This window comes from Calliopsis andreniformis, chromosome 1, assembly GCF_051401765.1.
Source record: "Calliopsis andreniformis isolate RMS-2024a chromosome 1, iyCalAndr_principal, whole genome shotgun sequence".
In the NCBI taxonomy this organism is placed as follows: Eukaryota; Metazoa; Arthropoda; class Insecta; order Hymenoptera; family Andrenidae; genus Calliopsis; species Calliopsis andreniformis.
This window is the reverse complement of record NC_135062.1, coordinates 13032260-13058976: the sequence shown is the minus strand read 5'-3', so window position 1 is coordinate 13058976 and position 26717 is coordinate 13032260. Positions and strand designations below refer to the sequence as shown.

General features: G+C 43.5%; 1 protein-coding gene across 2 annotated transcripts in view; it reads left to right on the top strand.

The window, feature by feature from the left end:
* Positions 1 to 26717, top strand: part of Btk29a (tyrosine-protein kinase Btk29A) — a 121627-nt gene that overhangs the window by 12425 nt on the left and 82485 nt on the right. For both annotated transcript variants that reach the window (XM_076378990.1, XM_076378985.1), the window contains exons 3-4: positions 1596 to 1857; positions 7093 to 7383. In XM_076378990.1, the coding sequence (XP_076235105.1) occupies positions 1596 to 1857; positions 7093 to 7383 (553 nt within the window). The remainder of the gene's footprint in view (positions 1 to 1595; positions 1858 to 7092; positions 7384 to 26717) is intronic.

Below are 26717 nucleotides of genomic sequence, written 5' to 3'. Positions count from 1 at the left end.
TATGTAGCGGTAAAAACGCGTTGTCTGTGGTGCCAGGGCCATCGTTTCCCGCGAGAATCGCGCTTTTTGCGAACTTTCCGCCCCTGTGATTTACGGTTCGGGGAGGGAGGTCGGAGGTAGCTGGAACAGTGACGCGTTGCAGTCAAAGCGATATAATATCTGCGCTGTAATTTGTAATATTTTTTGTTCCCGTCGGTAACGATTTTTGGTATCCATTTATCTCACTAAAAATTGAAAAGAAAGCGCAATTTCTATCTTACATTTTCCAATAACCATCCCTTAACAAATCTCATTTATCAATCAGATTTTCGCTCTTCTCAACTCTGTTTCATCACGAGCCATTTCGTGGATCGCTATTTCGGCGAACTGTTTTGAATGGCTCATTGAGAATCCCCCAAGTTCGTGGCAATTCTTCCTACCCAGAAAGCGCATCCCCCAATCTCTGTTGGCATGCAGGCTTTATCCAAATATTAGCCAAGGCGACCCTGGCTGGACCGCGGTCTAAGTAGCATTTGCATTTCGCTGGGACGCAAATGAAACGCCTGTTCGACGTCACGACAAACTAGGATCCATGTGTGCGCGTGATCCAGATCTCTGGGCCCGATAAGCGCGCACAGAGATAGCGAAGGACGCGATGGGAATACCTGTCGGTTTCATTTCTCTGCGCGTTTCCATCGATATCAAAAACTCGAACGGCATTGTCAATCAGTTAGGCGTGGGCGGCTGAAACGGGGGTGGTAACTGGCTGATCGAAACGGGGGTGTGAATATTTTTCGTTCGTCGATTCTGATGATACTGTTTTTTTTTTTTTTAAACGATATGTGGAGGTTTTGGGTTTGTAGGTGCTTTGAGGAAATAGTAGAATTTTTGGAAATTGGGAGAACGTTGGGGAATTGGTAGGTTTGCGGGAAATTGAGAGAATTGTGGGAAATTGAGAGAATTCTAGGAAATTGAGAGAGTTTTGAATAATTTTAGGGGAATTCTGGAGAGTTTTAAGAAATTCTAGAGAACCTTGGGAAATTTTTAGAGTATCAGAGAAATTCTGATAAATCGGGGGAATTGTGGGAATTCACAAATTTTCAAATATTTAAATACCTAAATAATCTAATCTTAAATATTTCCAAAATCTCCCCATTCTCATTCTCTTCATTCAGCAAAACTTCCATCGAACCTACTCAATCACCAGTCTTCAAAGGAAAAGCAGTACCTAAAAATAATATTCTACAACCCACCCCTCAAATAAAAGCAAACCATTCCCCCAAAAGAAAAACTGAAGTCGTAAATCGTCTCAACCCGCGCTAAACATCTTAACACAATATCCCTGGGGCGCTCGCCTATTCCTCGAGCTCCGATTAGAAGCTATCTCGAGCACGCGCGTTAACAGGAAACGCGGAGTGCTCGTAAGGAAAGAGAAAGAGGGAAAAAGGCGGGTGAACGAAGCAAACGTTTCTCGAGGAAACGGAAACGGGTTGTTCGCGTGCGAGGCGAGCGTCTCTGCTTATTTCTTCCTCTCTCTTTTTGGTGTGTATGTACATGCTCAATGTGTATATGACGCGTGACGATGTAACGAGGCTTTTGTGTGGTATGTGTCGCAGCGTCGCAAGGAACGGGGTAGAATCGCGGTCGAGAGCGTCCACGTGGTTGAAACGGCGAGCCTCGGGAGCAACGCCGGCGGCGTCGGCGGCGTCGGCAGCGACGTGGCAGGCAACGAGGCGGGAACAGGCGGCGGCGGGGGTGGAATACCACCCGGGCTACCCTTCCAGGTGGGCTACCGGGAGGCTGGCCAGGAATACACCCTCTACCTCCTTGCCGCCCGCGAGCAGGACCGCGCCGAGTGGATTCGTGCCATTCGTGCAGGTGAGTCTTTTCATCCTTTACCTGACTTTTACCGCACCTACTCGGCGCCGACTCGTCCTCCTTGTTACGTTTTCAAATTCTCTCATTTCCACGGCGAGCCTTTGGCAACGGGAAACGAGGCGCCGGCGCATGAATTGGCTTTAGAAATCTTCTTATTAGGATTAATGGTCCTTCGCGTGGGTTTCGGGGTAAGCGGGAAATGAGACGGCTGAGAAATTTGATTGCCCGACTTGATCTAGTTTGTGTGCAAAAAAGACTGGAGTAGTGATTCAGTTTTTTAGGGTTCGGAAATTTAGGTGTTTCAATTTTTGGTTACTTAAATACTCCAGGTTTCAAATATTGCAATTTACAAGTATTGTAGGTCTCAAATATTGCAATTTACAAGTATAGTAGGTCTCAAATATTGTAGGTCTCAAATATTGTAGGTCTCAAATATTGTAGGTCTCAAATATTGTAGATCTCAAATATTGTAGGTCTCAAATATTGCAATTTACAAGTATTGTAGGTCTCAAATATTGCAATTTACAAGTATTGTAGGTCTCAAATATTGTAGGTCTCAAATATTGTAGATCTCAAATATTGCAATTTACAAGTATTGTAGGTCTCAAATATTGTAGATCTCAAATATTGCAATTCTCAAAAATTGCATATCTCAAGTATTGATTATTTAAATATTCAAAATTCTGTCCCAAACACCACCAAGGATATTACCTTCCTGTTGAGATTACCATACATCTGCATCATAACTGTTTCTCTAAGCAACGAAACAGTACAACAAACTACCTAGAATCGAATCCTTTTTCCCAATGACTTATTTCAACTCCCCATCCTTTTCTTCGTTTTGGATCCCCCTGAATCGACCAGGAAAACTTCTTCAACAAACTTTGGTCCAAGTTTCGGACGAATCATCCGACGCAATCTTCCCCGAAGATTCGGCCCAGATTTATGTCGAATCATCCACGGCGATTTTTCTTCCCCGAGACAGTGGAACACTGGCTCAGAAATTCGACAGGGAACTTCTTCGCGTATCGGCTCTTGACTCGAAGATGATTCACGGGCGGAAGTAGGGCCAGAGATCGCGGAGATCGCTCGTAGATATCGCTGACATATCCTGGATGATTGATTCGTCGCGACCGAGGGACGCTCGAACTTTTAACGAGTTTCCAAGAATTTCATCCGATGGCGCAGCCTCGGTTATTATTCTTGCCTGGCGGAAATAGAATCTTCAACTTTTTCCGGCATCCCATCGCATCGCTTCGAACACCAGCTTAATAACCAGACTCGTTTCAGATATCAAGTGAAACGATCGCTCGAATTCTTCAATTTTTCTCTGTTATATAGTCTCTTGCAAATTATATGAAATTTTAGTTATAACGAAATTTTAGATAGTAGACAAATTTATTTATTTATCTATTTATTATACGGGTAAAAAGCTCAGTAGTGTGTAAATATATTTAAAGGATGGAGAAAGACATTTCTTCGGCAAGGTAGAAAACAGAACTTCTAAGAAAAGAAAATGAAATGGAAATATTTGAATTATTTGAGAAACAAAATTGTATCGCTTAAAATGTAAAAATTGTACCTCGCTTCTTTTCTTTAAATATCGAATTTTTTCTTGGCTTTACGTTCATCTCTAACTGCTCGAATTTGAAGCAGAAACTTAGTCTGAAATTTAGATAAATATCCTCTAATTAAATTCCATCGCCGAAAGGAGCCCGTATGAAAAGGTTCTCCCGCGAATTTAGAACTGCGGAATTGAATGGCCGAAACGAGCCGCGGAAATTGTTCTCGTTGAGCGTGGCTATTCTGTCCGTTTGGAGAGGGCCGACGTAAATTCTGAGAAAGTCACGGATACCATGCAGGAGGCCTCCGCGTACATTTGAAACGTTGCCGCGGCATTCTCTTCAAGATGATCATTGTCGCGTGCAAGAAGCTTTGAATAGCCTTTCACGTGTTCCGAGGAGTAACCACTTCTTGTTCTCGGGCACTGGTGTACAACGTTCCCACTGGCTCGCAAGACGTGTCCCTGGGCAAGACGTTTTCTGGAGGATCTTCGCCCATATAATATTTATTATCCGTCGTTGCGTTCCTCGAGCGGCGGCCTTGCAGTGTCCAATTATTTTCCATGAAATTCGTACGAAAATCGCGAATAGGAGGGTAGGTCAGGTCCAGGAAGCTCAGTGTAAAGGTTAGGAGGGATGTGATAGAAAGGATGGGGCGAGAGCTGGGTCAGCGGGTCTTAACTTCGCAAAAGTAGGTTAAAACATTGAATGAAGTGAATGGGTTATACAGGCCTAACTGGGAGATTAAAATAGATCAAATTGGCGGGTTCGAATTGGTGAATTGAATGAAGAGGCTAGGGGTGGAAGAAGTGATATGAGAGATATGCCAGGGGAAAGATTAGGTCAGCGTATCTGGTCTTCAATCTAAGAGGTCTAATGAAAAGTTGATTTATCATTATCATTCTTACGTGACTAGCTTCCTAAGTATCGTGTCTGACTAGTGCTGGTCTTGTTCTACTTTTAAGGAAAGCTTTGAACTCTCAGAACATAGAGGATATACGATATTATGTATGGAAGTAGTAGGTTCAAGTAGAGTGATTTAATGAGATGTCAGTCTATTAGAAATTTATCAGATTTTATTGAAAGATAGATTGATATTTATTAGTATTAGGTGCCAGAATTTACTGCGTCTGACTACTGCAACGCTTGTACTACTTATCGCGCAAGAATGTAAGAAAATTTTCAAGGAAAGAACACCTTCATCTTTTCACCGCGTGTTAGAGTATAAAAGCGTCTCCAAGAAAATCCAATTCATAGATTAAAAAGTAGAAGTTTTGTCCTTTAAGATGAGCCTAGACTCACTACTGTGCGATTTTTTTTTGACGAAGTTACAGCAGATTGAAGATTGACAATTTTTTCGATCTCTGGATTATTGCGTCATTTTTACTTTTAATTCAAAGTTTGATAAATCGACAAAAAAAAATCGTAGATCAATTTTGAAGAGCTTGTTGGAAAGAGGAGACTGCAGGCCTGAAATCTACTGTAAAACAAGTGAGGAAAAAAATGTATTAAACTCCATAGAGTCTAGACGTATTGTCTGACTATTGCAGTCCTTATTCTACTTTCCAAGGAAACTTCGAAATTCCCCCAGCAAAGAAATAGCTTTTCCCTCCATCGCATCTCGCCATAAAACTAAGATCCCAAAATCAACGTCTTTAATACTTCGCTTCTCAAAACTCGTGAAATTTCTCGAAAAGTATCGTTATCGCTTCCATCAAACCATCTTCCTCCTGTGTCTGACTACCGCAACTCCTGTTCCACTTTTGAAGACCCGAAACTCTCTCGCAGCACGCGCCAAACCATTACTCTTTCCTCAGCCATTCAACTGCAATATTCCTTTCTTCCGTGCAATTTCCTTCCTCCGAGAGAGGCCTAGGGCTAATAGCAACTGTTCCAAGCAGCACGATTATCACGGCTCCCTCGAATCGCGTCCTAACGAGCCACTCGGATTAATTAATTTTTAGCTCTCTCGTTAGCGGGCATCGCCCCTCTTGACCCCCTGTTCCACCAATGGAACTGGCCCCTCTCGCTCGCTGCCTGTCCTTGCATCTCGTCGCGAACAAACAACAACGTATTCTTAGGTTTCCAACCCGATTCCCGTTGCAAGGGCCCTTGAAACCGCCTCGAGGGATCTCTCCTCCACTTATCCCTGCGCTCTTAGGTCCCGTGGCTCTTCCTGCGAAATTTTTCCATATTTCTTCGGCGATTTTTCAACAACCTGGAAAGCTCGGAACAATGGAGGGTGTAAAGCGCGCCTCGGGAAAGCTTTTCGGCCCGTGGGGGCGGGAGGCAAGGCTGAAATGAAGTTATTAGAGACGGTCGTTTCCGGTTTTTCGCGACGGTGGATGTGACGCGATTTTTTGCCAATTTTTCGACGATATTTCAGATGGAAGCTGGAAAAAGCGCGGTAGATAATTTGTCAAATAAATACACCGTGCCCAGCGAAACCTTGCGTCGAATAAATTGGACGTTGTCGCTGGGGACAAATGGTGTTTCAATATTTTTTCTCCTCCCCTCCTCCTCGTTGCGCCGCTGTGAAGGGAGTAAATGGTTATTGGTCTATCTGAACTTCGCTCGTGTTTCGAACTGTTTTTAGCAGCGACTCCGTGTTCGATTTGCTACGGTTTTATTCGCAATTGTTTTCGCTGAATTCGCCTCGTTTCGTTCTTTCGTAAATAGGGTTTCCCTTCTCGCTTCTCATCGTCTGTTTCGGCTGAGGAACTTGTGAAAGCTTCTCTGAAATAAATTTGAGCTCAGCGTGAGCTTATTCGGGACACTTTGGGATTGGGACTCTGATAGGCTCGTATTAACAGTTGTATTAACGATTCGTTAATAAACGATGTTATTAACAAATTATTGGCCAAGAGAATGAAACGTTGTGTCAAGTATCTAAGCTCGTTACAGTTACGTTAGACAGTCTTGTAGAAGAAAGTGTTGCATTTCCGTGAAAACAACGTCAGCTGCGTGAACACACTTGGACAGTTTAACTCGAGCCGAGAACTAGTTTCAGAAGCTGTCTCATTCAAGGAAGAGCGTTCGTAGATGGAAGAAACTCTGCTTGCAAGAGTAAAGACGAACTTCTCCTATACGTCTGAGATTTTATCGTGTCGTAAATTCCTTGTAGAGTAGCATATACTCATCAATTACCTTAACAAACTTTTCGGGAATTTAGACATGCTGATTACAGGAAATAACATTAAGTATAAAAACATTCAGAAAGTCTTTATTGCCTTCAATAAACTCTAAAACAACACTCCTTTCTCTTCTTCACTTTAATAACCTTCATAATATCCAGCACAAGATTCTAAAAGTGTTTATTGTTTATTTTTTATTGTCTTCAGTAAACTCTAAAATAACACTCTTTTCTCTTCCTCTTCTTATGGACTCTTCAATGACCTTCGTAACATCCAGCACAAAAAATCCTGAAAGTGTTTATCGTTTATTATTTCTTGCCTTCAGTAAACTCTAAAATTGCACTCCCTTTTTCTCTCCTCTTTGTCGACCCTCCAATGACCTTTCAACAAATCCTGATACGACTTCCAGGTATCCCAGAGGACCCACCAGGTACATAGTCTGTTTCTATCCCGAGGCGATCCTCCAATCAAATTTCGAAGAAAACCATAAATGGTCCCAGGCGAGCTTTTAACTCGACGACCTTTGTTTTTGTTGACAGTGTGCAGCGAGAATCCAGGGCTGAGCGGTCGTTATCACGCTGGATTGTGGAGCGGAAAACGGTGGTCTTGCTGCCGCCTGTCGACCCGCTCCGCCGAGGGCTGCGATACGTGCAGCTCGTGGTCCTCAAAGTCGTTAAACACAACGAACCCGTCCTCCACGTCCACTTCGAGTTTCACTGGGAACACCATCGCCACTTCCACCACTGCCGCCATAACCGATCGACCACAGACGACCAACTCGGAGGCGAACAACAATCCCATCGTTCACTCGCAGGCACGCTCGACTATCGGTTCGTACCAAATCCCTTCTTCTATAATATTTTCTTAGTGTAGTGTGTATCTGTATGTGTGGTGTATATCCGAGTTTGGGAAGAGTGTGATAAGCAGACTGCAGATTTTTGCAGGGTGCATAGAGTATGCAGAAATGGGTGAAATGTTAGAAGTGAAGGAGGGGTTGTGATATATTGGATACTTGGATATTAGAATATTAGAATATTTGAAAATTTGAATATTTGAAAATTTGAATATTTGAATATTTGAATATTTGAATATTTGAAAATTTGAAAATTTGAAAATTTGAAAATTTGAAAATTTGAATATTTGAATATTTGAATATTTGAATATTTGAATATTTGAAAATTTGAATATTTTTAAATTTGAATATTTGAAATTTTGAATATTTGAAAATTTGAATATTTGAAAATTTGAAAATTTGAATATTTGAAAATTTGAAAATTTGAATATTTGAATATTTGAATATTTGAGTTCGATTTGTTGAGGCTCCCGAGTGACCTCGTCTCTAACATGCTAAATGTTAAGGTACCAAATGCTCTACTTTCTCGCATCTCTTAACAGATCGAAACTCTTATCGAGTAAAAATCATGAAATAACGTATTAAAAATGATCGCGTCACGGGAGAATCGACATGGAAAATGGGGGCGTTTCGAAGCACCAAAAAGCAATCCTCTGTAGCGACAGTTTTTCCGCCACGTGGCTCGCTAACTTCCTGACGTTTCCTGCTCGAGCAAGAATGCTTTCGAGCTCGGGCTCCCGGTGATGTAAGGGAAAAGTTTGGACGATATCGCGTCGATACTGCCAGGGGTCTGTATATTGCCCTGTTTTCCACGCGAGCCCGTTTCTTTCCACGCCGCGTAACCTTGCCTCCAGGGACGTTAATATTTCGACCGAACGGAAGCGAGGCTCAAGGATTCCCTCCCGATTCGTTGGTTGCGTGTGCTAGCAAGAATAGCACAACTCCGACTGACTCGTTGTTTTGCGAAAAAGCCTGCTCTTCAAAGGCAAGGCAGACCAGAGGAAGAATTGGTCGGGAGTTGGCCACTGTTTGAACAAAATCGGGTGGACGAGATTATTTTCCGCGATGGAAGATTTAGGAGAACAGTGGGAGTGGGTATACAGAGTCTTCCAGATAAGAAAATTTATTTTAATTTCGAAGTAGGTAAATACAGGCCAGAATTTTTCAATAAAATTCGAGTAGTAAAGATCAAGTAGTATTCAGTTTGGATAATCGACTCTACTGTATCTACCACTCATCCCTCACTTTCGGGACACCCTTACTGGGTCACCCAGTGCACGAGCACTCTGCACCCACACTTTCTCCAAGATAATGAAAACAAAAATCACACGTCACAAAGGTTCTTCAGTAGTCTAAGAAAGGAAGTACCGTTTACCTCACAACTCATTACACTTTTAATCATCTGTTCTCCAATTAAGAACCTGCTGGTAATTCAGAGCGCGAACGTGGTTCTCCTTCCTTTGTTTCCCCTCGGAACAAAGGGCGGAGGGACGATTTTTCACGGAATCGTCGGTGCACGTAGACCCACGAAGCGAAGACGCGACTTTCTATCTATCATTTTCCCCGCGTCAGCCGAAAACGCTTTTATCCGAAGTCGTTGATTTCGAAGCGGCCCAGCTTTTCGTTCGCCAGTGAAATGTCAGGAACGACGCATCATTCTTCGCAATAGACGAGTTCTTCGTAATAGACGAGATGCGTGGGCGGTTTTGCCTCCCCCTTGTTTCGTCATCGATTATCCGATGGGGAGAAAAAAACAAGAGACGTGTCCCGATTCAACTCAACGCAGTGCCCTCTCGCTCTGGTTAGCAGTCGCAGGCGGAACGGTTGCTCTGATTAGGAACACTGAAAATTAGGGCTGTTTGAAATGTTTGAATGTTTAACGTTCGACGGTTTGGTCTGGTTTGAATTTTGTAGAGCTGAGTAGGCATTCGTTGCTGAATTTCTGGTGGGAATGGGTGGGCTTTAGTCGAGGGAGGATGAGGCTTTGACTGAATAGGAATTTTTTTAAGGTAAATTGTGAACTAGTACTCTGGAGATAGTCAAAAGCGAAGAAAGAGGAGTTTGATTAAATAGAGTAGTCATTAGCAGCTTTGTAGTAGATCAGTGGGTGATGTGCAGGTATTAAATAATAGATGACTATTGATTTAAAGAATAAAATTCCTCTTTATTCAGCTGTACTACATTTCATGAGACTTCTTATACATATAAACTAGTTCCACTTTTGTTTCATTACATGTCCACGATTTAAAATCAATTACACGTTAGAATCCACTTTTTAAATGCTGCAAGCATTCGAGCCACATCAAATGCTCTTTAAACTGTTTCCTTTGTAAAGTAGAAACCAATCGAAACCGCAGGACAGACGTTGCTTTTAGAGAATACGAGGTCTTTAAAAACAGGACAGGTTTCCTGAATATTTCCAGGGCCCTTTCAGAACCGCAGCGCGGTTGCATCTCAGCTAGCCAGTGCAGGTGTTTGTTTGGAAGTTTAAGTAGCTTTCATCTGCCGAGGATACAACAGTCCAGTTTCCACGGAGCGATTCATCCGATTACTTTCCTCAAACGAACCGATTCGTTTGCCTGCAGCTGTGGTCGTGTCTTAGAACTTGGCCAGCTACCGACTCGAACGTTCCACGACTCTCGGCTGTAACCAAATTAGCGCGGGATTTAGCGCATTCCGCGAGCATGGCGACATGTCGGCGAATGGACTTCGTGAACACTTGCTCCATAAAGTGGATCGCCTTGGCACTTCAACTCTAGCGAATTCTCTATCCCCTGCGAGTTGAAAATAATTAGGGATCATGGGGGATGTTTCCCCTAGAGTCTAGAGGATCTTCGAGGAAACTACTTCACTCTGAAATATTGAGAGAAGTGGAAGAAGGGTTCAGAGAACAGAGACACCCCTAAATCACAATTCCTACGAAAGCCAACAATCACTCTGCACCCAGTCCTTCCCTCAGATACTCCAGCATCTTGACTCTGCTTGCTCGAGGTCGCGTTAGCACGAACTTGCACGCGAAATAATCGACAAGCACTGTTTGGGCAAGGAAGTTCAGGCATCTCGGTTGAGTTGGTCGGTTGAAGAGGGTCCGATGGAAAAAGTTTCGAATCCTGAGCGTATTGCAAGCACGAGGGTCCCCAGGAGTGTTTGACGAACGATCCCTCGCCGTGGTGCTCGTTTCCCAAGGAACTTCGGTTTTTGCGGAAGGGAGGCCGACGATTTGCATTCGCCTCGCGAACGTGCTCGAAATTCGCTGGGATTTCCCTGGGCGCGGGGAATTTAAGATTCGATTTGGGTTAGCGGGGTCGCGAAAGTGGTCAAGGCTCAGTCGCGTCGCGTTTAAATGGTAATGGATTCCCTTCGAAGCTTGATTTACAACTGAGATCTCTGCTTCCTGCAGGCTGCCGCGTTCGAGCCTCGTTCGATTTTCCTCGAATGGGCGCGGGAGTTATTCCACACTGGTGACGCGTCACGATGCGATAAAAGTTACGGTTCAATGAAGCACTCGCTTCGAAACGGGCTTGGAATTTAGCGAGACATTGCGGGAACGAAATTAAGTAGTTACTGGAGGTCGTTTCTGCGATCGTGAATTATGCTAGTTATTTCTTTAGCACGCTGGAAATGAGAGAGATAAATAATTGTGTGTGACAGTTTCACAGTATTACGAATAATATTTCCTTTTACGATTATACCTCGTAAGAGAGGTTCTCAGAGGACAAAGTGATCAACTTCATTTTTTATTCAATTTTTAATTTCATCGTCCAAGTACTACTCATATTCCAGGAGAAGTCCCCTGTAAGCCATTGTTTCTAATGGCTTCCAGAGGACTTCTCGTGAAACACGAATAGTACTCATGTAAATAGTAGGTCACTGGTTACTGTCAATAAACATCACTATTTATTGTTAATAAGTAACAAAGTTATGTTTGAAATTTTTTCCATGTTTGGAGTGCTTTTATACTTCATAAAAATTACGAATACGGACTTCCATTTCAAAACTGTAACACAAAAAAATATGAACTGAAAGTTATTTTAGTGGCTCTCTATTCTCCATTCGACATAGATAACGCTATAGGAATCGATATTCGGCAGTAACTCTAACCGCTGGTATAAAAGACCGATAAGATTTTATGCAAGCTAATAAACCTTTAAAGGGCCGCGATAGATTTCACGCGAGAGCGTATAAAGCGACCGGCATTATTCTGTAACGGCGTCGAGGCTGGCGAAATGGCGCACCTTATTCTTGCTATTGAACTCTACGATATTGCACGGAGACAATACTGTGGGGCAATCATTTTTTAAGAGTTTAGAAAAACGGAAATGCGGCGAACTTCTCTTCATTAATCGCTGTGTCAATATCGACTCGATTTTTATTATCAGTGGCTGAGAAATATATTTCATCCGAAAACACTGGAACTCTTGAATAACATTAGAATATCTAAAAAATAATAATTTAAACATCAGACGAATTTTAAGAATTTCTAATCCAGTCTAGGTTTCAGTCAAAGACCAACCAGAGATTTCTGTTTGAGAGGAGAGTTTCACACGAATCATGTCAAACGCGAGAACGAGAGACCCATAGCAAGTAGTGGACGTGTTCGAGGTCAGGGTTTGCAGAGGGATGATTGCAGCATAGAAGTGTTCGTCTAATTGGCTACACTGATGGGTCAGTACGCACCATATCATGATCTCGATTGGAGCTCAAAGGTGGCACACGTCGATAATTCGCCAGGCTACTCGTATCAATCGAGAGAGGTGAACCTGCAAATTAAATTTGCCCTACCCATAGCATGTTTCCTCATGTGGACATTCTCCTGTGTCTACTGCGAACAAAGAAACAGTAGCGCGATGGAGACTGCAGGAATTGATAATTCAGTTGGCTAGTTGGGGGGGGAGGATTTTAAGATAGGCGGCAGTAATTCGTTCTGGAGGGTAATCTGACTCGTCGTGAATATCATTACAAAGTTTTCGTAACTCTCTTTGGAACTTTTGATAGTTTGCCATGGCACGGGTGAAATTAATGAAGAGGTCTATTAAAGGTGGAACAGATGGAATGACGAATGAATTTGGGAGGGGTTCGCACGTTTGAGGAGCGTTTCAGATTCGTAGGAGGTTAATGGTTTAATAATTAGTGTAAAAGTTCGATTCGTCTGAATGGCCAAGGCAAACTCCTCGTGCCCGTAATCTCCTTGAAGATCAGCGATGTAAAAGAAGTTGTTCTACATTTCTAGTATAGACTCTTCTTGTACCACCCCCAGAGCTAACACTCTGTATAAATATTTGACCGAAAGGGAAGTCGTCTGGAGCACGAGGAGAGATCAATGAAAGGTAGCTTGAACTGTTCAAGCGCTTCTTCTTCCTCGTTCATAATTGTACAAACTATCTGAAGGCTGACAGGGTGTTGTCAGGCTCAGAGGAACTAATTGCAGAAGGGAAAAAAGTCAACAGTGAGAGATCGTATTCCCTCGATAGAGATTAAGTCGGTCGCGATACTTGCTTCGATAATTCCTCCTTTGAGGTCTCGAAGCACTCAGAACCTACTTCATGGACTGAACCTCTAGAATCTAGAATCTTCTCACCCCTGAGTCGAAACTGCGTGGGGTTTGTTCTTCATCGTTACACTATTCTTTATTCGTCCTTATTTAAATTTGAAACATTCAAATTTTTAAAATATCCAAGCTCTCAGACCATCTCAGTCTATCTCAGACTACCCAAGCTTTCAGAATATCAAAAGTGATAAACTTCACGAATATTCAGCCCTTCAGATATATAAATTCCAAATTTTTGGATATTTAATCCCACATTTCATCGTAATTAATCCCCCGAGCGTTCGTATCCTCAAAACAGGCGTCGAACGATCCCTCCCTCCCAAACCCAATCGCGTTTTAATAAATCGAGATTGTTCCCGGGAACCTCTGCTTCGAAGCGTGTTCGACGTGTAAGCTACGCCTGTAATTAAATTACGCCCCCTCGAAATTACACGACTTTCTTGGGTCGCCAGCCGGCGTGGTTAGCTCGCGGCACAATCAACCATAATGCGATGCGGAGGCTCGAGCATTGTCTTGCAACAGGGCAGACATGCATTTATGTATGCAATACCCCGTCCCTCTGGCGGTTCTAACGCCACAGAAGCGGCCACAGCATCGCGACGCCCTAATATACGCGACGTTATAATTTATAGCTCGACGTGACGTTGCTTTCCATTTCCATGCGCCTCTGGATACATCGTACATCTACTCGTTTCGATATCGATCGCGATAGAACCGAATACACCATTCCCCGGTTAATTGAATACGATTCGAGGTCATCCGTGATCACTTAAGCGGGGTGGAGGATCAGGATTTCACATTTGAGTGAGTTTCGTGGTTGAATTTTATTTCCTCAGTTCCTTGTGAACTGTTCAGATTAATTTCACGATACTTTTTCATGTTAATCAGAATTAGTTTATTTAAGAATGATAGTACATACTACTGTTTATGATATCGAACTTTACTTACCTTTCAAGCTCCCTCGAGTATTCTAGCACAGATGCTTTGAAACCATTGCTTTTCTCTTCATCCTCTATTTTATAGTCCATTTCACATCATCGCAATAATGTTCCCATTTCCTCGACGTATCATCGCGAACAGACGCTTCCTCGCAGTTCGTTGAAGAGGTCCACAGCCTCGGCAGGGAGCCTCAAGTGGGGTCTCCATATCAGTCCAACGGGACCATTCGAGCCCTGTTGAACCATTCACGCTGTTTAACATTCACAGGCACATTTCGAGGGAGGAATCTTATTCCAATGGACCTAACGAGACTTCAAAATCCTTCGCCCATTCACTTCACGAGTTCCTTCTCTCTCTTCAGTCCCATCTCCCTCGTACTCGAGCAAGCCTCCTTATCTCCCTCCACGAAAGTTTTGATTCCCAGGGTTGATTACTTGGTCCTGGTCCGACACTGTAGCTTCCCTTCGCGGTCCAATTTTTCCTTCTTTCCCTGTCGTGTCTTTAATCCGCGACGCCGCGGCGCGAAGCTGATACAGTTTCGTTATATTAACGCACATAGGATGCAATTAACGAGTTTGCTCGTGCCACAGCGACGAGGCGCGACATCCGGCAGCCGATGTGCGGAGCTCGACGAAATTATAATGACCCTCGACATACTCTGCCACCCTTTTCCATGGCCTCGTCCTTGACTGATGAATCGCAGTTTGTCGAGTCGCTAAACGCTCTCCACCAAAGGGAACACGGGCTCAAAGGCGATCTCTGCCTGTGTCGTGTCGATCGTCGCTCATTTCCTCGTGCATACTGGTGATAAAGGTGCAGTGGCAATTTCTGTGGGATCTTTGTATCCAGGCGAAGAGCAGGTTTTGGATAAGGGGGTTTTATTAGTGGAGTTCTTTAGTGAATGGGTCATTTGGATTGTCTTGATGTAAATATTGAATATTTACATCACTAATCTGGTGGTTAGTGTACCTGGTGTATCTATTTTTTTTTATTTATTTATTTATTTAAGCCACACCAACCACCCCTCCCCCATGTAAACCCTCGGGTGGAACCAATCAATGGTCATTACTTCACCCCAGTGTACCTGGTGTATCTGGGGTATCTGAAGTACCTGAGGAATTGTGTATATTTCAAAGTTGCCTATTTTTAGAACTCGAACATTTGCATATTGAAATAACAGACTCCTCCTATTTATGTTTCTACTTCGCACGAAGCGGTATTTCAGGTCGAGTCCATCATTTTTCCTTCTCGCGAGACGGTTCTCGCCGTTTCAGAAGGTTTGCAGGGAAAAGGGGCCCTTTTCACTCGACATCGTGCGATTTGAAAGTTTCATCGTCGTTCCCTTGGTGCGCGTTGGCGAGGCGCCCCCCTCGCTTAAATCGCGCGCGCCGGTGTTTGCCTCTATCATTTTCAAAGTACCGTCTCATTTCAGACGTCTTTGAGTAGTTTTCCTTCCAGTCTGAAAACGGTCTTGAAGAGGCAGCGGCGTCGCTGTGACTCGCGTTCACCTAAGGGGAAGCAGGTCAGCTTAATAGGCTGCCAGCCGCACGACGGGAGCGGTTCTATCGTCGTGCCGCTTATTTACTAGCGAAACGCCGCTGGCCCGATTTTATAACCTCCCTCGAAACGGCGAAAAATCGACGAGCATTAATTTAATACGAAAATCACGGAGCAACAAACAGCTGTTTTTCCTTGATCTGTTCAGAAATTGTACAGCGATTCTGTGTTAATTGGTCGTACTTCTGGACCAGAACTGGCTAACTATCTCGAGGGTCTACTTCTAGGAATTCTCGAGGGTGTTCCTTCTCCAACTCGTTCGTCTCAGAATAGGTAAATAGGTAGAGTAATAAAGAATGAGTGTGAGTGGAATATTGATATAGGATACAAGCTAACACGAGTAAAGGGTCTCGTTCACGGAGGTTATGAACCTGGTTCCACTGTATTTCGAATTTCTGTATTACAGACTATAGCCTCCTGGCATGTTGTTTCAATTATTGGTCCCATGGAAACAGGAAGAAATTGTTTCCTCTTTAGTATTTCCAGAAAAATGTCTGTCGAAAATTTCGTCTATTTTCCCCTGTCAGGCTTTTCACGAACTCTCGTGTTTCCCGACTCGACGCAGCTCCCCGACACGAAATTTTCTTGGTTCCGTCCGTAGTTTCTCGTTCCGCGAAATTTGCATATAATTCCATCCCGTGGGCGGCTCGGAAAGAGCGCACATCCGATACGCGATATTTTATTTCGTCCGTTAGACCAGTCGGGTGTGCAGTCGAAGCAATATTTCCAATCGCGCCGATGGGCATGAAAGATACGGGAAGCGGAAACGGCGTCGCGCAGCCGCTGTTCAAGCTCCGCTTCGAACACGTCCCCTTTCGCAAGCTGATGCTGCGATTCTCGGATCGTAACAAAAGAACGTTAATTCCCTGAATCGACGTATGCCCCCGACGTGAAGCGGCTCGACGTTTCAAAGTGCCTTCCAATTCGTTTTGCCTGGAATTTAACGTTGGCAGAAAGAATAATGCATATACAATACATCGTACGATACTTTTGCCTGCTGCGATATCAGCCTTTAGAAAAATATCCCTTTCGCTTGTTTGCTTTGTGAAATTATGTTATGATATGGAAGAAGGTGGTGTTACGGAGTACGTGATGGTTGGATCGTGATGGTTTCAGAAGATATCGTATTTTATTCTAAAAAATGTATTATTAAGTGATACTCAAGAACTTATTGCTATGTGATATTCAAGAATTCATTACTATGTGATATTGAAGAATACAGTAGCACATGATTTCTGAAAACGTAATACCACGTGCCTTCAGTGAACGAAATGGAACACATTTCGTAAAAAATGTAATACTACGTGATTCTGGAGACCGTAATACTCTTCGTGCTCTCAAAGAAAGTACTACTCCCGAAGAACATGGCGCTATACGATCCTAAAGAACGTATCACCGCGTAATGCCAAAAAACATAGAACGTGTTTCCAAAGACCGTATTACTACGTCCACGACGAACGTTTCACGAAGAGAGCCACTTAACCCTTCCAAAAGCCAGGCTAGTAAGAAGCATCGTGACACGTTATCAAGTCGTAGTGGATAATTCCTTGAAGCAGTAACTGGAATAGAACGTCGTAACGCGTAGAGTCCTTCACCTTCTCATTCCCTTTGCAAGCTCCTCGTATTTATTTTACGGGACGGTCGTAGCAGGCCAGCGGGCCATTAAGATGCATCCCCGTTCTTCAAGTCCTCGGCAAATGAGTTAAAGCCGCTTACGCCTGCCCGTAAGACTGCACGGATTCGCGACGAGACGCGATTAAGATAGTCCACCCATGAATAATACAGACTCCGCCGTCGAGAGTCGCTACGGTTTTAGGGGATCCCTCTGGCAGAGCCTCGCGAATTTCTAGCTTCGAGAGAAGCCCCTTCAGAGCCCCGACGCCCCCAGGTAAATCCGAAGAATTATGTCGCGGATGCTCGGCGAGCGTTGCTCGACCATTTCGCGAGCCGCTGGCTTCTCATTATTCCAGAATCACCGAGGCGACCGCGGGGGACGAGTTCGCCATGGCGCAGCCATAGACAATGGCAATTTGCACGGGCCACGATGCATGCCGCGGCAAATTGCTGGACAGTGAGGCCTGGTAGAAACGTCTGATTAATATTCCGTCGCTGCATATTTAACGAGCCACGAATCCCAATAGGTCGACGGCCGTAAATTAAAATCTTCCCCGCGAGTGCTGGAGGATCGCGACAGCCCTTGTTTCGAGGGACAACCCTCGGGTGTTTCCTGCTTCCTCGACTTCGCCTCATCCTCGAGGACCTCGACGGGAGGAGGGCGCAGAACTCTCTTCTCTGGTCGTTTTTCGCGGATCGCGTTATTGGGAGTTATTTACGACCACTGTGCGTGCACCGTGACCCAGTTCGACGCGTGACATTTCGCCACCGTTTTCCGCGTTCGCGAGTACCTTGACATCCTTCTGAACAACTTTTTCTGGAACGTTTTAGCCAGATTCGCTATTTACCGAGACTCGGCTTTCGACAGGCGAGGCGTTCTCAGGAATTTCGTGGCGGTGAAAACGTCGAACGCTCGTCGAACAGAGGCTTAATTAGAACCGTTTTTAGGGGTGAATTTTGGACTGTGTGCAGCGGGAGCTCAACAGGCGTTCATTAATTATAGCGTTGGTATAGTAATTTCAGGATTCGAGGAGCGACGCTCGGTCCTTTTAATATTCATTACAGCTCTGTATACAGGGTGGTTGTCAAGTTTAGAAAATTTAAGGGATGATTCTACGTGCTAAAGTAAGGTGAAAGTGAAGGTATGCGAAATTGTGATGGAGACTTCATTTCAGGGTTATTAATTCTTGAGAGAACTTGGGACTTATTTTACTGATTTGTATGTGTCAGACTTTGGACTTATTCTACTGATTTTGATGTGTCTGGGTTAGGACTTATTCTACTGGCTTCACTGGCAGTAGAACAGTGTCTCACCTGGCAGTAGAATAAGTCCTAAATCAGACAAGTTCGTCACAACTTCCACACACTTTATGAAGAACTTTGAGGTAACCTTGAAACTAAGCCCTAAATGCAATTGAATCATTCTTGATTCTATATTCCTACTGTGACTCGTACAATCATCCCTTAAAATTTCTGCACTATTTCGGAATACCGTGTAGATTACAGATCAAATCCTAGATGTTTCATATTTCCACCGCATCTCATATTCCAACCTTCTCTATTGTGATTAAATAATTCAGCCAGCTGGCTTATGTCGGGACTCTTAAGTTCGCGCGGCGAGCACGTCCCTGTAATCGTATGGTCCAGTTTAAATTAATTCTACATTCGGCGTTATCGCCTGCAACTGTATCGCGAGTGCACGTAGCACTGCACTAATATTAAATTACGAGGGAAATTATGTACGGTCCGACGATCCACATCGGCGTTGGCCGATTTACTATGCGCTCATCGCGACGAACGTCGAGTTTCGCATGAAATTCTAGCATCAATCTAGCGTTATTGCGTTCGACACGGCCAGCACACGCGGGAACAAAATGGTTTTTCCGCTGGCCGAGCAACAACGTATACCTGCGGCTTCTGAACGAGTCATTTTCGTTTGGGGGCTGGAAAAACGACAAGCTCGCCTCAAAGCGGCCCCGCCCCCCTCGCCTGTGCCACCCTCAATCTCTTCGCGGCTTACCCTGAGCCTCGCAAAGAGACCTTCGGCTTTGATAGAAAAATATTCTAAAGCTCGCGGGCCCGAAAATTACCGACTGGAACCGTGTTTCTCCATGAAATTCGAGGCTCGACACGATTTACGCCCCCTTGAGGACCTAAGAACGTCGATCGAGACTGTTCGCGAGTGAAATTTCACAGTTTCTTACGTTTGCTTTGATTCTGTTCAGCTCTACAAGATACCAGAGTTTATGTTAAGGGAAAAGAGACGGTACTGGTTTCGTGGATCAATATATGCAGATTATATTCCAACTTTTTTGTAGCTCTGCTTCATGGAGGGATGAAAAACTTAAAAGGAACTACGAATTTTAGACATGTCGTTCCCTCTTTAATGAATGTTAAACTTTCCAGCAATTATTTCTTCTAGTAGGCGGATCGTTTCCCCCTCTTCGTTCTCTCTGGACACACGTGACCAGTCTCGTTCAATAGCAGCTGCCACAGACGACAGAGTAGGGGAAACGCTCCGCCTCCAGACGCAAATCTCCGCTACTTCACTGGCTGAAACTTCAACATTCATTTACGACAAAACGTTGCATCCAAAATGTATGATTCTTCTTCCGTTTTGTCTTCCTTTTCATGCAGACTACGTAAGGACAAACGATACAAAAAATTCTCCTTTGAATTTCAACTTGATAATGCATGAATTCAACTCTTTCGCTGTATCATTCGCTATAGTTCATCGCAGTTCAACCATCAAATGTCTCGCGACTCAAGGATTACCATGTCCCTCGCGCGCGAATTTTCGTCGAGAGAAATGTAGGGGCGGAAAGGCAGCAGACAGTCGGGGATCGAACAAAAGGAATACGGAGGATCTGTTCGTGACGAGTCCAATAGTCGTTTCGGCGCCCGCTTCATATTGGATGGCTTTCAATTGGCTGGCTTATTGTTGCCGATTTTCATTTCGCTGTCTCATACCGTGCTCGCGTTTTCTCCTCTCCTCCCCCTTCCTTCCTCGAAACGAAAAAAAAAAAAGAAGTATTCTCCCCGTTCTCGTGTCCGTTTTTAATGGGTCTGCTTCGTGTTGGTAGTTTCGTGCGTTCCACGACTCGCAGGGAGAAACACCGGGCCTTAATGGAAACGAGAAATATTCCTTGGTCTCGTTTCTCGATCACGAGTTCGTTAGGCTGCCCTCGCCGAAGTTATGTAACTTTCTTGGCTTTATGCAACGTCAATTACGGAAATGAACTCGAACAACTCCCCCAGGTCTGGCTCTACTCGACCTTTTAATTGTAATTGCTGGGATCATTGACTCCTTTTTGGAGAAATGGTCTGCATTTTTTTTGTTCACTGGAAATTGGATTTTTTTAGGCGAAGATTGAGGAAAGGTAGAAGTAGCGATAGTAGAGAGATTTAAAGTAGATTTAAAATGTGGGAATATTATTTTTCAGACTAGGAGTAATTAGGTTAATATCAGGCATGTAGGAAAGTGTCAAAGTTCTCTGTTAATAATATCAGTTATTTTCTATTGTAGGGTAATCTAGGATATTAAGAGATAAAGCTCTTCTAATGATAGAAAATATATTTTTTTCTAATTTCTACAGAATTCTCCGATCAACTCCTAAAGATATCAATCTTCCTTTTTCTCTCTTCAAACTCAGAAAATGAGGTCTCATAAAATTGAGTAATTACAAAAACTCTCAAGATCATTCTTTCAAGAATTCTTTCTATCATAGTTGACGTGCAACAGCCAGAGCAACTAGATCTTCATCTAAAAAAGCTTTCTCCCGGAAGCATCCCCTACAGAACCACCCTCACGCCCCTTAAAGAGATTAGGGCCGATCAACTCTCCATCATATCCAGAAAAACAGCGAATCCCCGTATCCTCCTCGAGCAGATAAGCCAACATCACGTACGCAGACTTCTCGAAAAAAATCTCCCAGGCAACACGCGAAGCAAAGTGGCCTAGAGTGAAAAATTGACGGGACTCGTTGTCGGGGGTGGACAATAAACCTAATGGTCGTTTTACGAGCGTGCTTTTTTATTTCCCCCAGCCCGAGTCAGGAAGTATTTAAATTGTAAAACAGCGGCCGATCCCGTATCTCGTCGAGTCGAATTGATTTCTCGACACGTGGCTTGATTTAAATGTGAAACAGGCTTTCATAGAGAGAGGGGATGCACAGGGGTGGCCTATTATTCTCGAGGGGCGAAGGGGGCTTAATCTCGCGTAGCACGAGGGAAATGTTTTCTCCTTCTGCGATGTTCTTCGAGGCTCGTATTCAAAGCGAAGAAGTTTATTTTCCGCTGAATTATCTCGGAATAATATTTCTCTCTCTTCCCTCCCTCGTGTTGTCCTGTTGCTTTATTTATCCGCCGCGCAGGTTGCGTGCCTCCTTGAATATTTCAACCGCGGGATCTCGCGTCGAGAATATGATCCTACACTCGGCAACGCTCGCCCCATTATTCTCGTCTCGGTTCACTGGGGCAGAGAGGGAAGTTTATGAAATTGAAAATCATCGTTCGCCTCCTTGCCTGCCTCGGGTACACCCTCGAAGACACGGTCCTCGTGTGCGACAATTGTCGCGTTCAGGATCGTTTATTAGGTTTCTTTCCGCTCCGTCGTTTCCCCAGTTTTTGTCGCCGACGAAATATGCAAACTAGCTGTAGTGCAGCGTCCCGCTTGGAAATTTCTCTCGTTTCCTTCATTATCTCTGTAGCAGCAACTACTTGAAATTTATGACCACTCGAAGGCAACGTCGAACCGAGCGCTAATAAATACAGAGTTCAGCAGGATGCTCTAACTTTCGCGAACAAGGCTCACTCTTTTAATTTCACGGGTTACAAGGCTGTAGTGCGCTGCTGTCGCGAACTGTGTTGGTAAGTTTTGAGTGGGAGGCTTCCGTGGGTGGTTTGAGGGTGCTTTTGAAGTGATTTGTGGGCGATTTTTTTTTCTCAGTGAAGAGTAATAAAGAGTAATGGTGGAATTAGATTTGTCTCTTGATAATTGTTCGTGGAGTAGACAAGACATGGGTGGTTCGAGTTTTAGCAAGGGGACCTGTTGAGAAATATTTTACCATGAAAAATTTGATTTTTGTAGCAAAAAGTGTATAGTACAAGGAAATATAGAAGAAAATTGAATTAGTAAGTAATAGTCTGTTTAGAGAAGGGAATATTCTCCTGCAAGTAGTATAGCACAATCATTTCTACAGCCTAGCAGGTAAACAGTACCTGCTAACAGAAAATATAAAAGAAATTAAACCAGTAAATAATTAGTAAGTAGTAGAGTCTGTCTGTTAAAGGGGATATTCTCCTGCAAGTAGTACAAGTCAATCATTTCGACCACCTGGTACCTACAAACAAGTTCTCTCTTTTCCCATTATGAATTTAATAGTATAGCGACTAAAATATTCATCCTCATATATTACTCAACTCCTCAGCGACCACCTAAAAGCATTTTCTTCATGAAACTCCATAAAGCTACAGTAATACCATAAGACGCAGACTGCAGCGGTGACTCGAATCCACGACAATCGCCAATCCCTTCAATAATCCATAAAGACTCGAGCATTCGAAACGTCGGGAATGGGTTTCACAAAAGCCTCGGCTGTAGAGCACTCACGCTGTGCCCCCGCAATTATTTTGCCACTGGCTGGTCTCGACAACACCGCCAATCAAACTGTTCCGCTCTCGATTACCCGGCAACGTCAGCGCGCTGCCCTTCGATCGGCGCTTCAAGTGGCAAAAGGCACGGTGTCTGGCAGTCGAATATTTTTCGACGCCCCTTTCCACCCCCGTCATGACGAAAAAGAATCAGAGGAGGCTGGAAGGAACACGCTTTCGGCGAGAGCTGCACCAGCGTCTTTGTGTCTCGCAAAGTGCCCCTTCGAGTCGTGTATCCGAACACTGGGGACCTCGTTAAAACTTGAAACATACCTTGCCCCGCCTCTGGCGTCCCCTTCCTCCGTCCCCGCTGGCATCACGCCTCTTTGGTCGTGTTGATGTCAGGACTGACGGTCGCGCCTACTGATAAAAGGAACCTCTCGCGTCCCACCGACGACGAGAGGATAGATAAACGCGCGTTTTCAGCTCTAGACACTCTGTGTGCGCCTTAAGTAGCACCAGGTCTATTATGGATCTTCCTTCCTCCACCCCCGCCCACCAGGCGTCCCTTTCACAGACCTGGCCCTATTCGAGCCCGAGGGAAAGACGTTCACGAGCTTATCCGAGAGTTTCCTTCTTTCGTCTCGATCGCTGGCTTCTTTGCAGCTTTCTTCAACCCTCGACGAGACTTCGCGGTGGTTTCTTTTTAGAGGGAAGTTTGATTGGCTCTTCTCTAGCGCTTTTGGCGAGAGAGGGATGAAGGAGGTTGAGAGGGATAGCGATTTCGGGAGATGAAATTTGGGTAGTTTAATTTTGCGGAGTTTTGTGTCCTTTGAAGGGGTGGTGAATGTTGTTGGACGTATTTCTCGAGGGACTTCAGTTTTTGGTGTAGTTTGACGTTTGTTTGGGAAAGTTTGATGTTGGATAGTTTGACTGATATATGGAGGAGTTTAGAGGTGTTGAGTTTGTAATTTGAGGGTGAGTTAAAGGGAGCGCCAGGAATGGACGTATTTGAAAATTTTTTAATCTGAGAATCTGAGTATGTTTGATTAACTTTTCCTTGTTGTTTTCGTGAAAGAGGCGGGGATGGGATTCATAGTGGCTGAAATTTGTTAGAGAGGCGGAGATTCGGTAAATGAAATTCGATGAGCAGAATTTTTGTCTCCTTTGAGTACTGATTGGTATTGCGATTGTTCTGTTTGGAGTGATATCGGTGTTTTGATGGGCAGATAGTCTGCTGCGTTTTGAAAAAGATTGATATCGATGTTTTTTTGTTGGCGGTTGGAAATGATACGTAGATGTGTTTGTGGGAAAAAAAATATTTGGATGGATCGAAGGAAAGTGCGCGGAAATTGCGTTTAACTGACGTCTGCCCAAAATCTGTCTATACTACTTGAAGTTACGATTAGTTTTCCATGAACAGCTGAGTGCAGTGAATGCTCCCATTTTTAACCTAACAATAATTTTTCTCATATTTTTATTGTCTTAATTTTTTAATTGCCCATTCACTTAAATTACTCTTAATACGCTCAGTAAAAGAAATTAGTGACAAATAATAGAAAAATTCTTTTCCACAGTTCTTTATAATTAACGTTATTTCTTCTTTTTATCTATTTTAATAATTGCATCAGACTTATATATTTCAGCATTCAAATAAGAAACGCAAATCGCCAGGGGACAATCCTTTGACGACCACCATCCATGAAATTAACCCTTCCTGCTAATTTATATCTGAATCATTGATAGAAGTTGAACACAGAGATATCTGAAAACACCTTTTGCGCGTTCCCTTGCAAGTGATTCATCGGTGTTTACATTACGAAGGAAAAAAGGAGGTAGAAAAAAAAAATATTTCTGTGGTAGGTGGAGAAGTTAGCCAATCTCGGTTCTCGATGGTTATTTACCTTCGGTTCGCTACTGGAGGGCATCTCCAATCAACGTATTCAATATTTTGCAGTTTTCAGTAACTCAGAGAAAACAGGAAGGAGAAATAAAGACACGTCCTTTCGTCGAACTTTAATTTCTCAGAACCGACTGAAAGGTTTTTGTTCATCCTTTTACAGGAAAAACACATCCATCTTTATTACCAGAATTGATAGAAACGATGTCAAGTGAATCTCTTTTTATTTAACCAACTCCACCTTTTTCAATAGAAAAATTCGAAATGCATTTATTTCGCCTGGAAAAAGTTCCGCTGTAGTGCTGTAATTGGAATAAAAGAGTATCTCCTGCGAGGTAATTACAGTAAAGAGTACAGTGAGTGGTTGAAGATATATACTAAAACCACACTTTTGTGTTGTATAATACACAAAAGTCCCTAGGTAACCCAGTCCCTAGAGACCTGTTCTCAGAGAGTAACACAGTGAATTCTAAAACATCAGACTTCTCAGTTTTTCATTCCAGCGCGCCAGTTAAAAAGATATGTACATACATCGAATATTTTCTAGAGAATTCTTCACACAGGATTCGATTACACTTCTAGGAATTTTTCTATCCCAGATTTTTCTGTCCTCCACTCTCAGACGAAACGTCAACGTCGAAGAGGTTTAAACGTCCGAGGATTGAATGGTCCGCATCTCAATAATTATGCAATCGTATGTTGTAGGCGTGTCGCGCAACTCTGACGGCGCTTTGATTAAAAATTCCCTAAAGCCTCGGAATATGAATGGGGCTTTCAGATTGGACGATACGCGTGGAGGCTAGCGATAAATAAATTACGAGGGGGGAACGAACGCGCTCTCCCCGTAACTTTTCAGTGACCGGTGAGATTAATAAATCACCAGTGCTCTCGACCCGCTCGTGGTCTTCTTTTTCAGTGGAGGCGCAGAGAAATTCGCGTAATGTTCCGTTATTGATGAAACTCGAAAGATAACATCCGCTGGCGTTAATTTCGTATGCATTAAGCGTGCTGGAAAGCGCGAAATTAGGAACATTTTTTTTTACGTAATTTCCAGACCAACCAAAAAGAAGAAAGAATCCAACAAACTGCTTTGTGTAAAATTTGAAAGCAACGAAACACGTAGCAATAGCTTGAAAAGATTTGATTTTAACCCGAGTGTATTATATTATGAGAAACCTAAAAAAAATTCGCCATTCAATGATTTCGCTTGTGATTTTCTTCTGTTAATTTTCAGTGGATCGAAAAAAGAATATGTAGTGCTGTGAGCGAACGCTGGGAACAGCGGGACACGTGGTAACGCGTTGAAAAGACCCAACTTCAAATGACCCGAAGCCATTATTTCGCGAGAACCCGATAAATTTGCGAGTGATTCAATTTTTTCGCCAAACTTAAAAAAGGGAACGTATTACTACGTGATTGCGGAACAGCGCTCTAGCTGTATCTATTCAGCCATCAACGAGCAAGAGCAGCATTAACGACATTTATTTCATGAAATTTGTGGAAAAAAATTCACTGCAGCCTCTCGCGGGGAAAAAGCGAAAGAGGGAAGAAATACATAGGGGTTGAAAAGCGCATTAAACGAAATGTCGCTCTTTATTTTTAACGAACGCCAGACAGAGTCTTTTTCATCCCTCTTGCGGGCCAGTCCGCAAAAATCCTCCCGCTGTTAGCCCCGTCAAACTGTGCCCGTTTCTGTCCCGTACGTTCGTTACATGAAATTTATTCAGAACGAAAATTCTATTGGCAAACACGTCCCGTGGATGAGTTTATTTTTTTTTTTTTCTCCCCCTCTCAATCCCCTGCCCTTTTTCTTCAGTTTTCCATTTTGCGGTGCGCCTCTGCGGCTCGATTGTGAATCACCTCGTCGTGCAAAATACGCGCAAGCAATGTTTACGATTGCGTATGGATTTCCCATGGCGTGTGACGGACGGTACAGTGTATCGAAAAAATCCCCATGCAAATTCGATTAAATAATATTCAAGCTGCGGAGGATTTGGTGCATGAATCTATGGATTTGGGACGATAGAAATATTATTGATAAATATTTCTGGCATCAGATATATACTACACGGGTTAAATGTTCGAAGGGAGCTATGAATAGTTTACTACAAAAAGAAAATCGATTTTTTCTAAAATAGAATTAGAAATAAGATTAGAAATA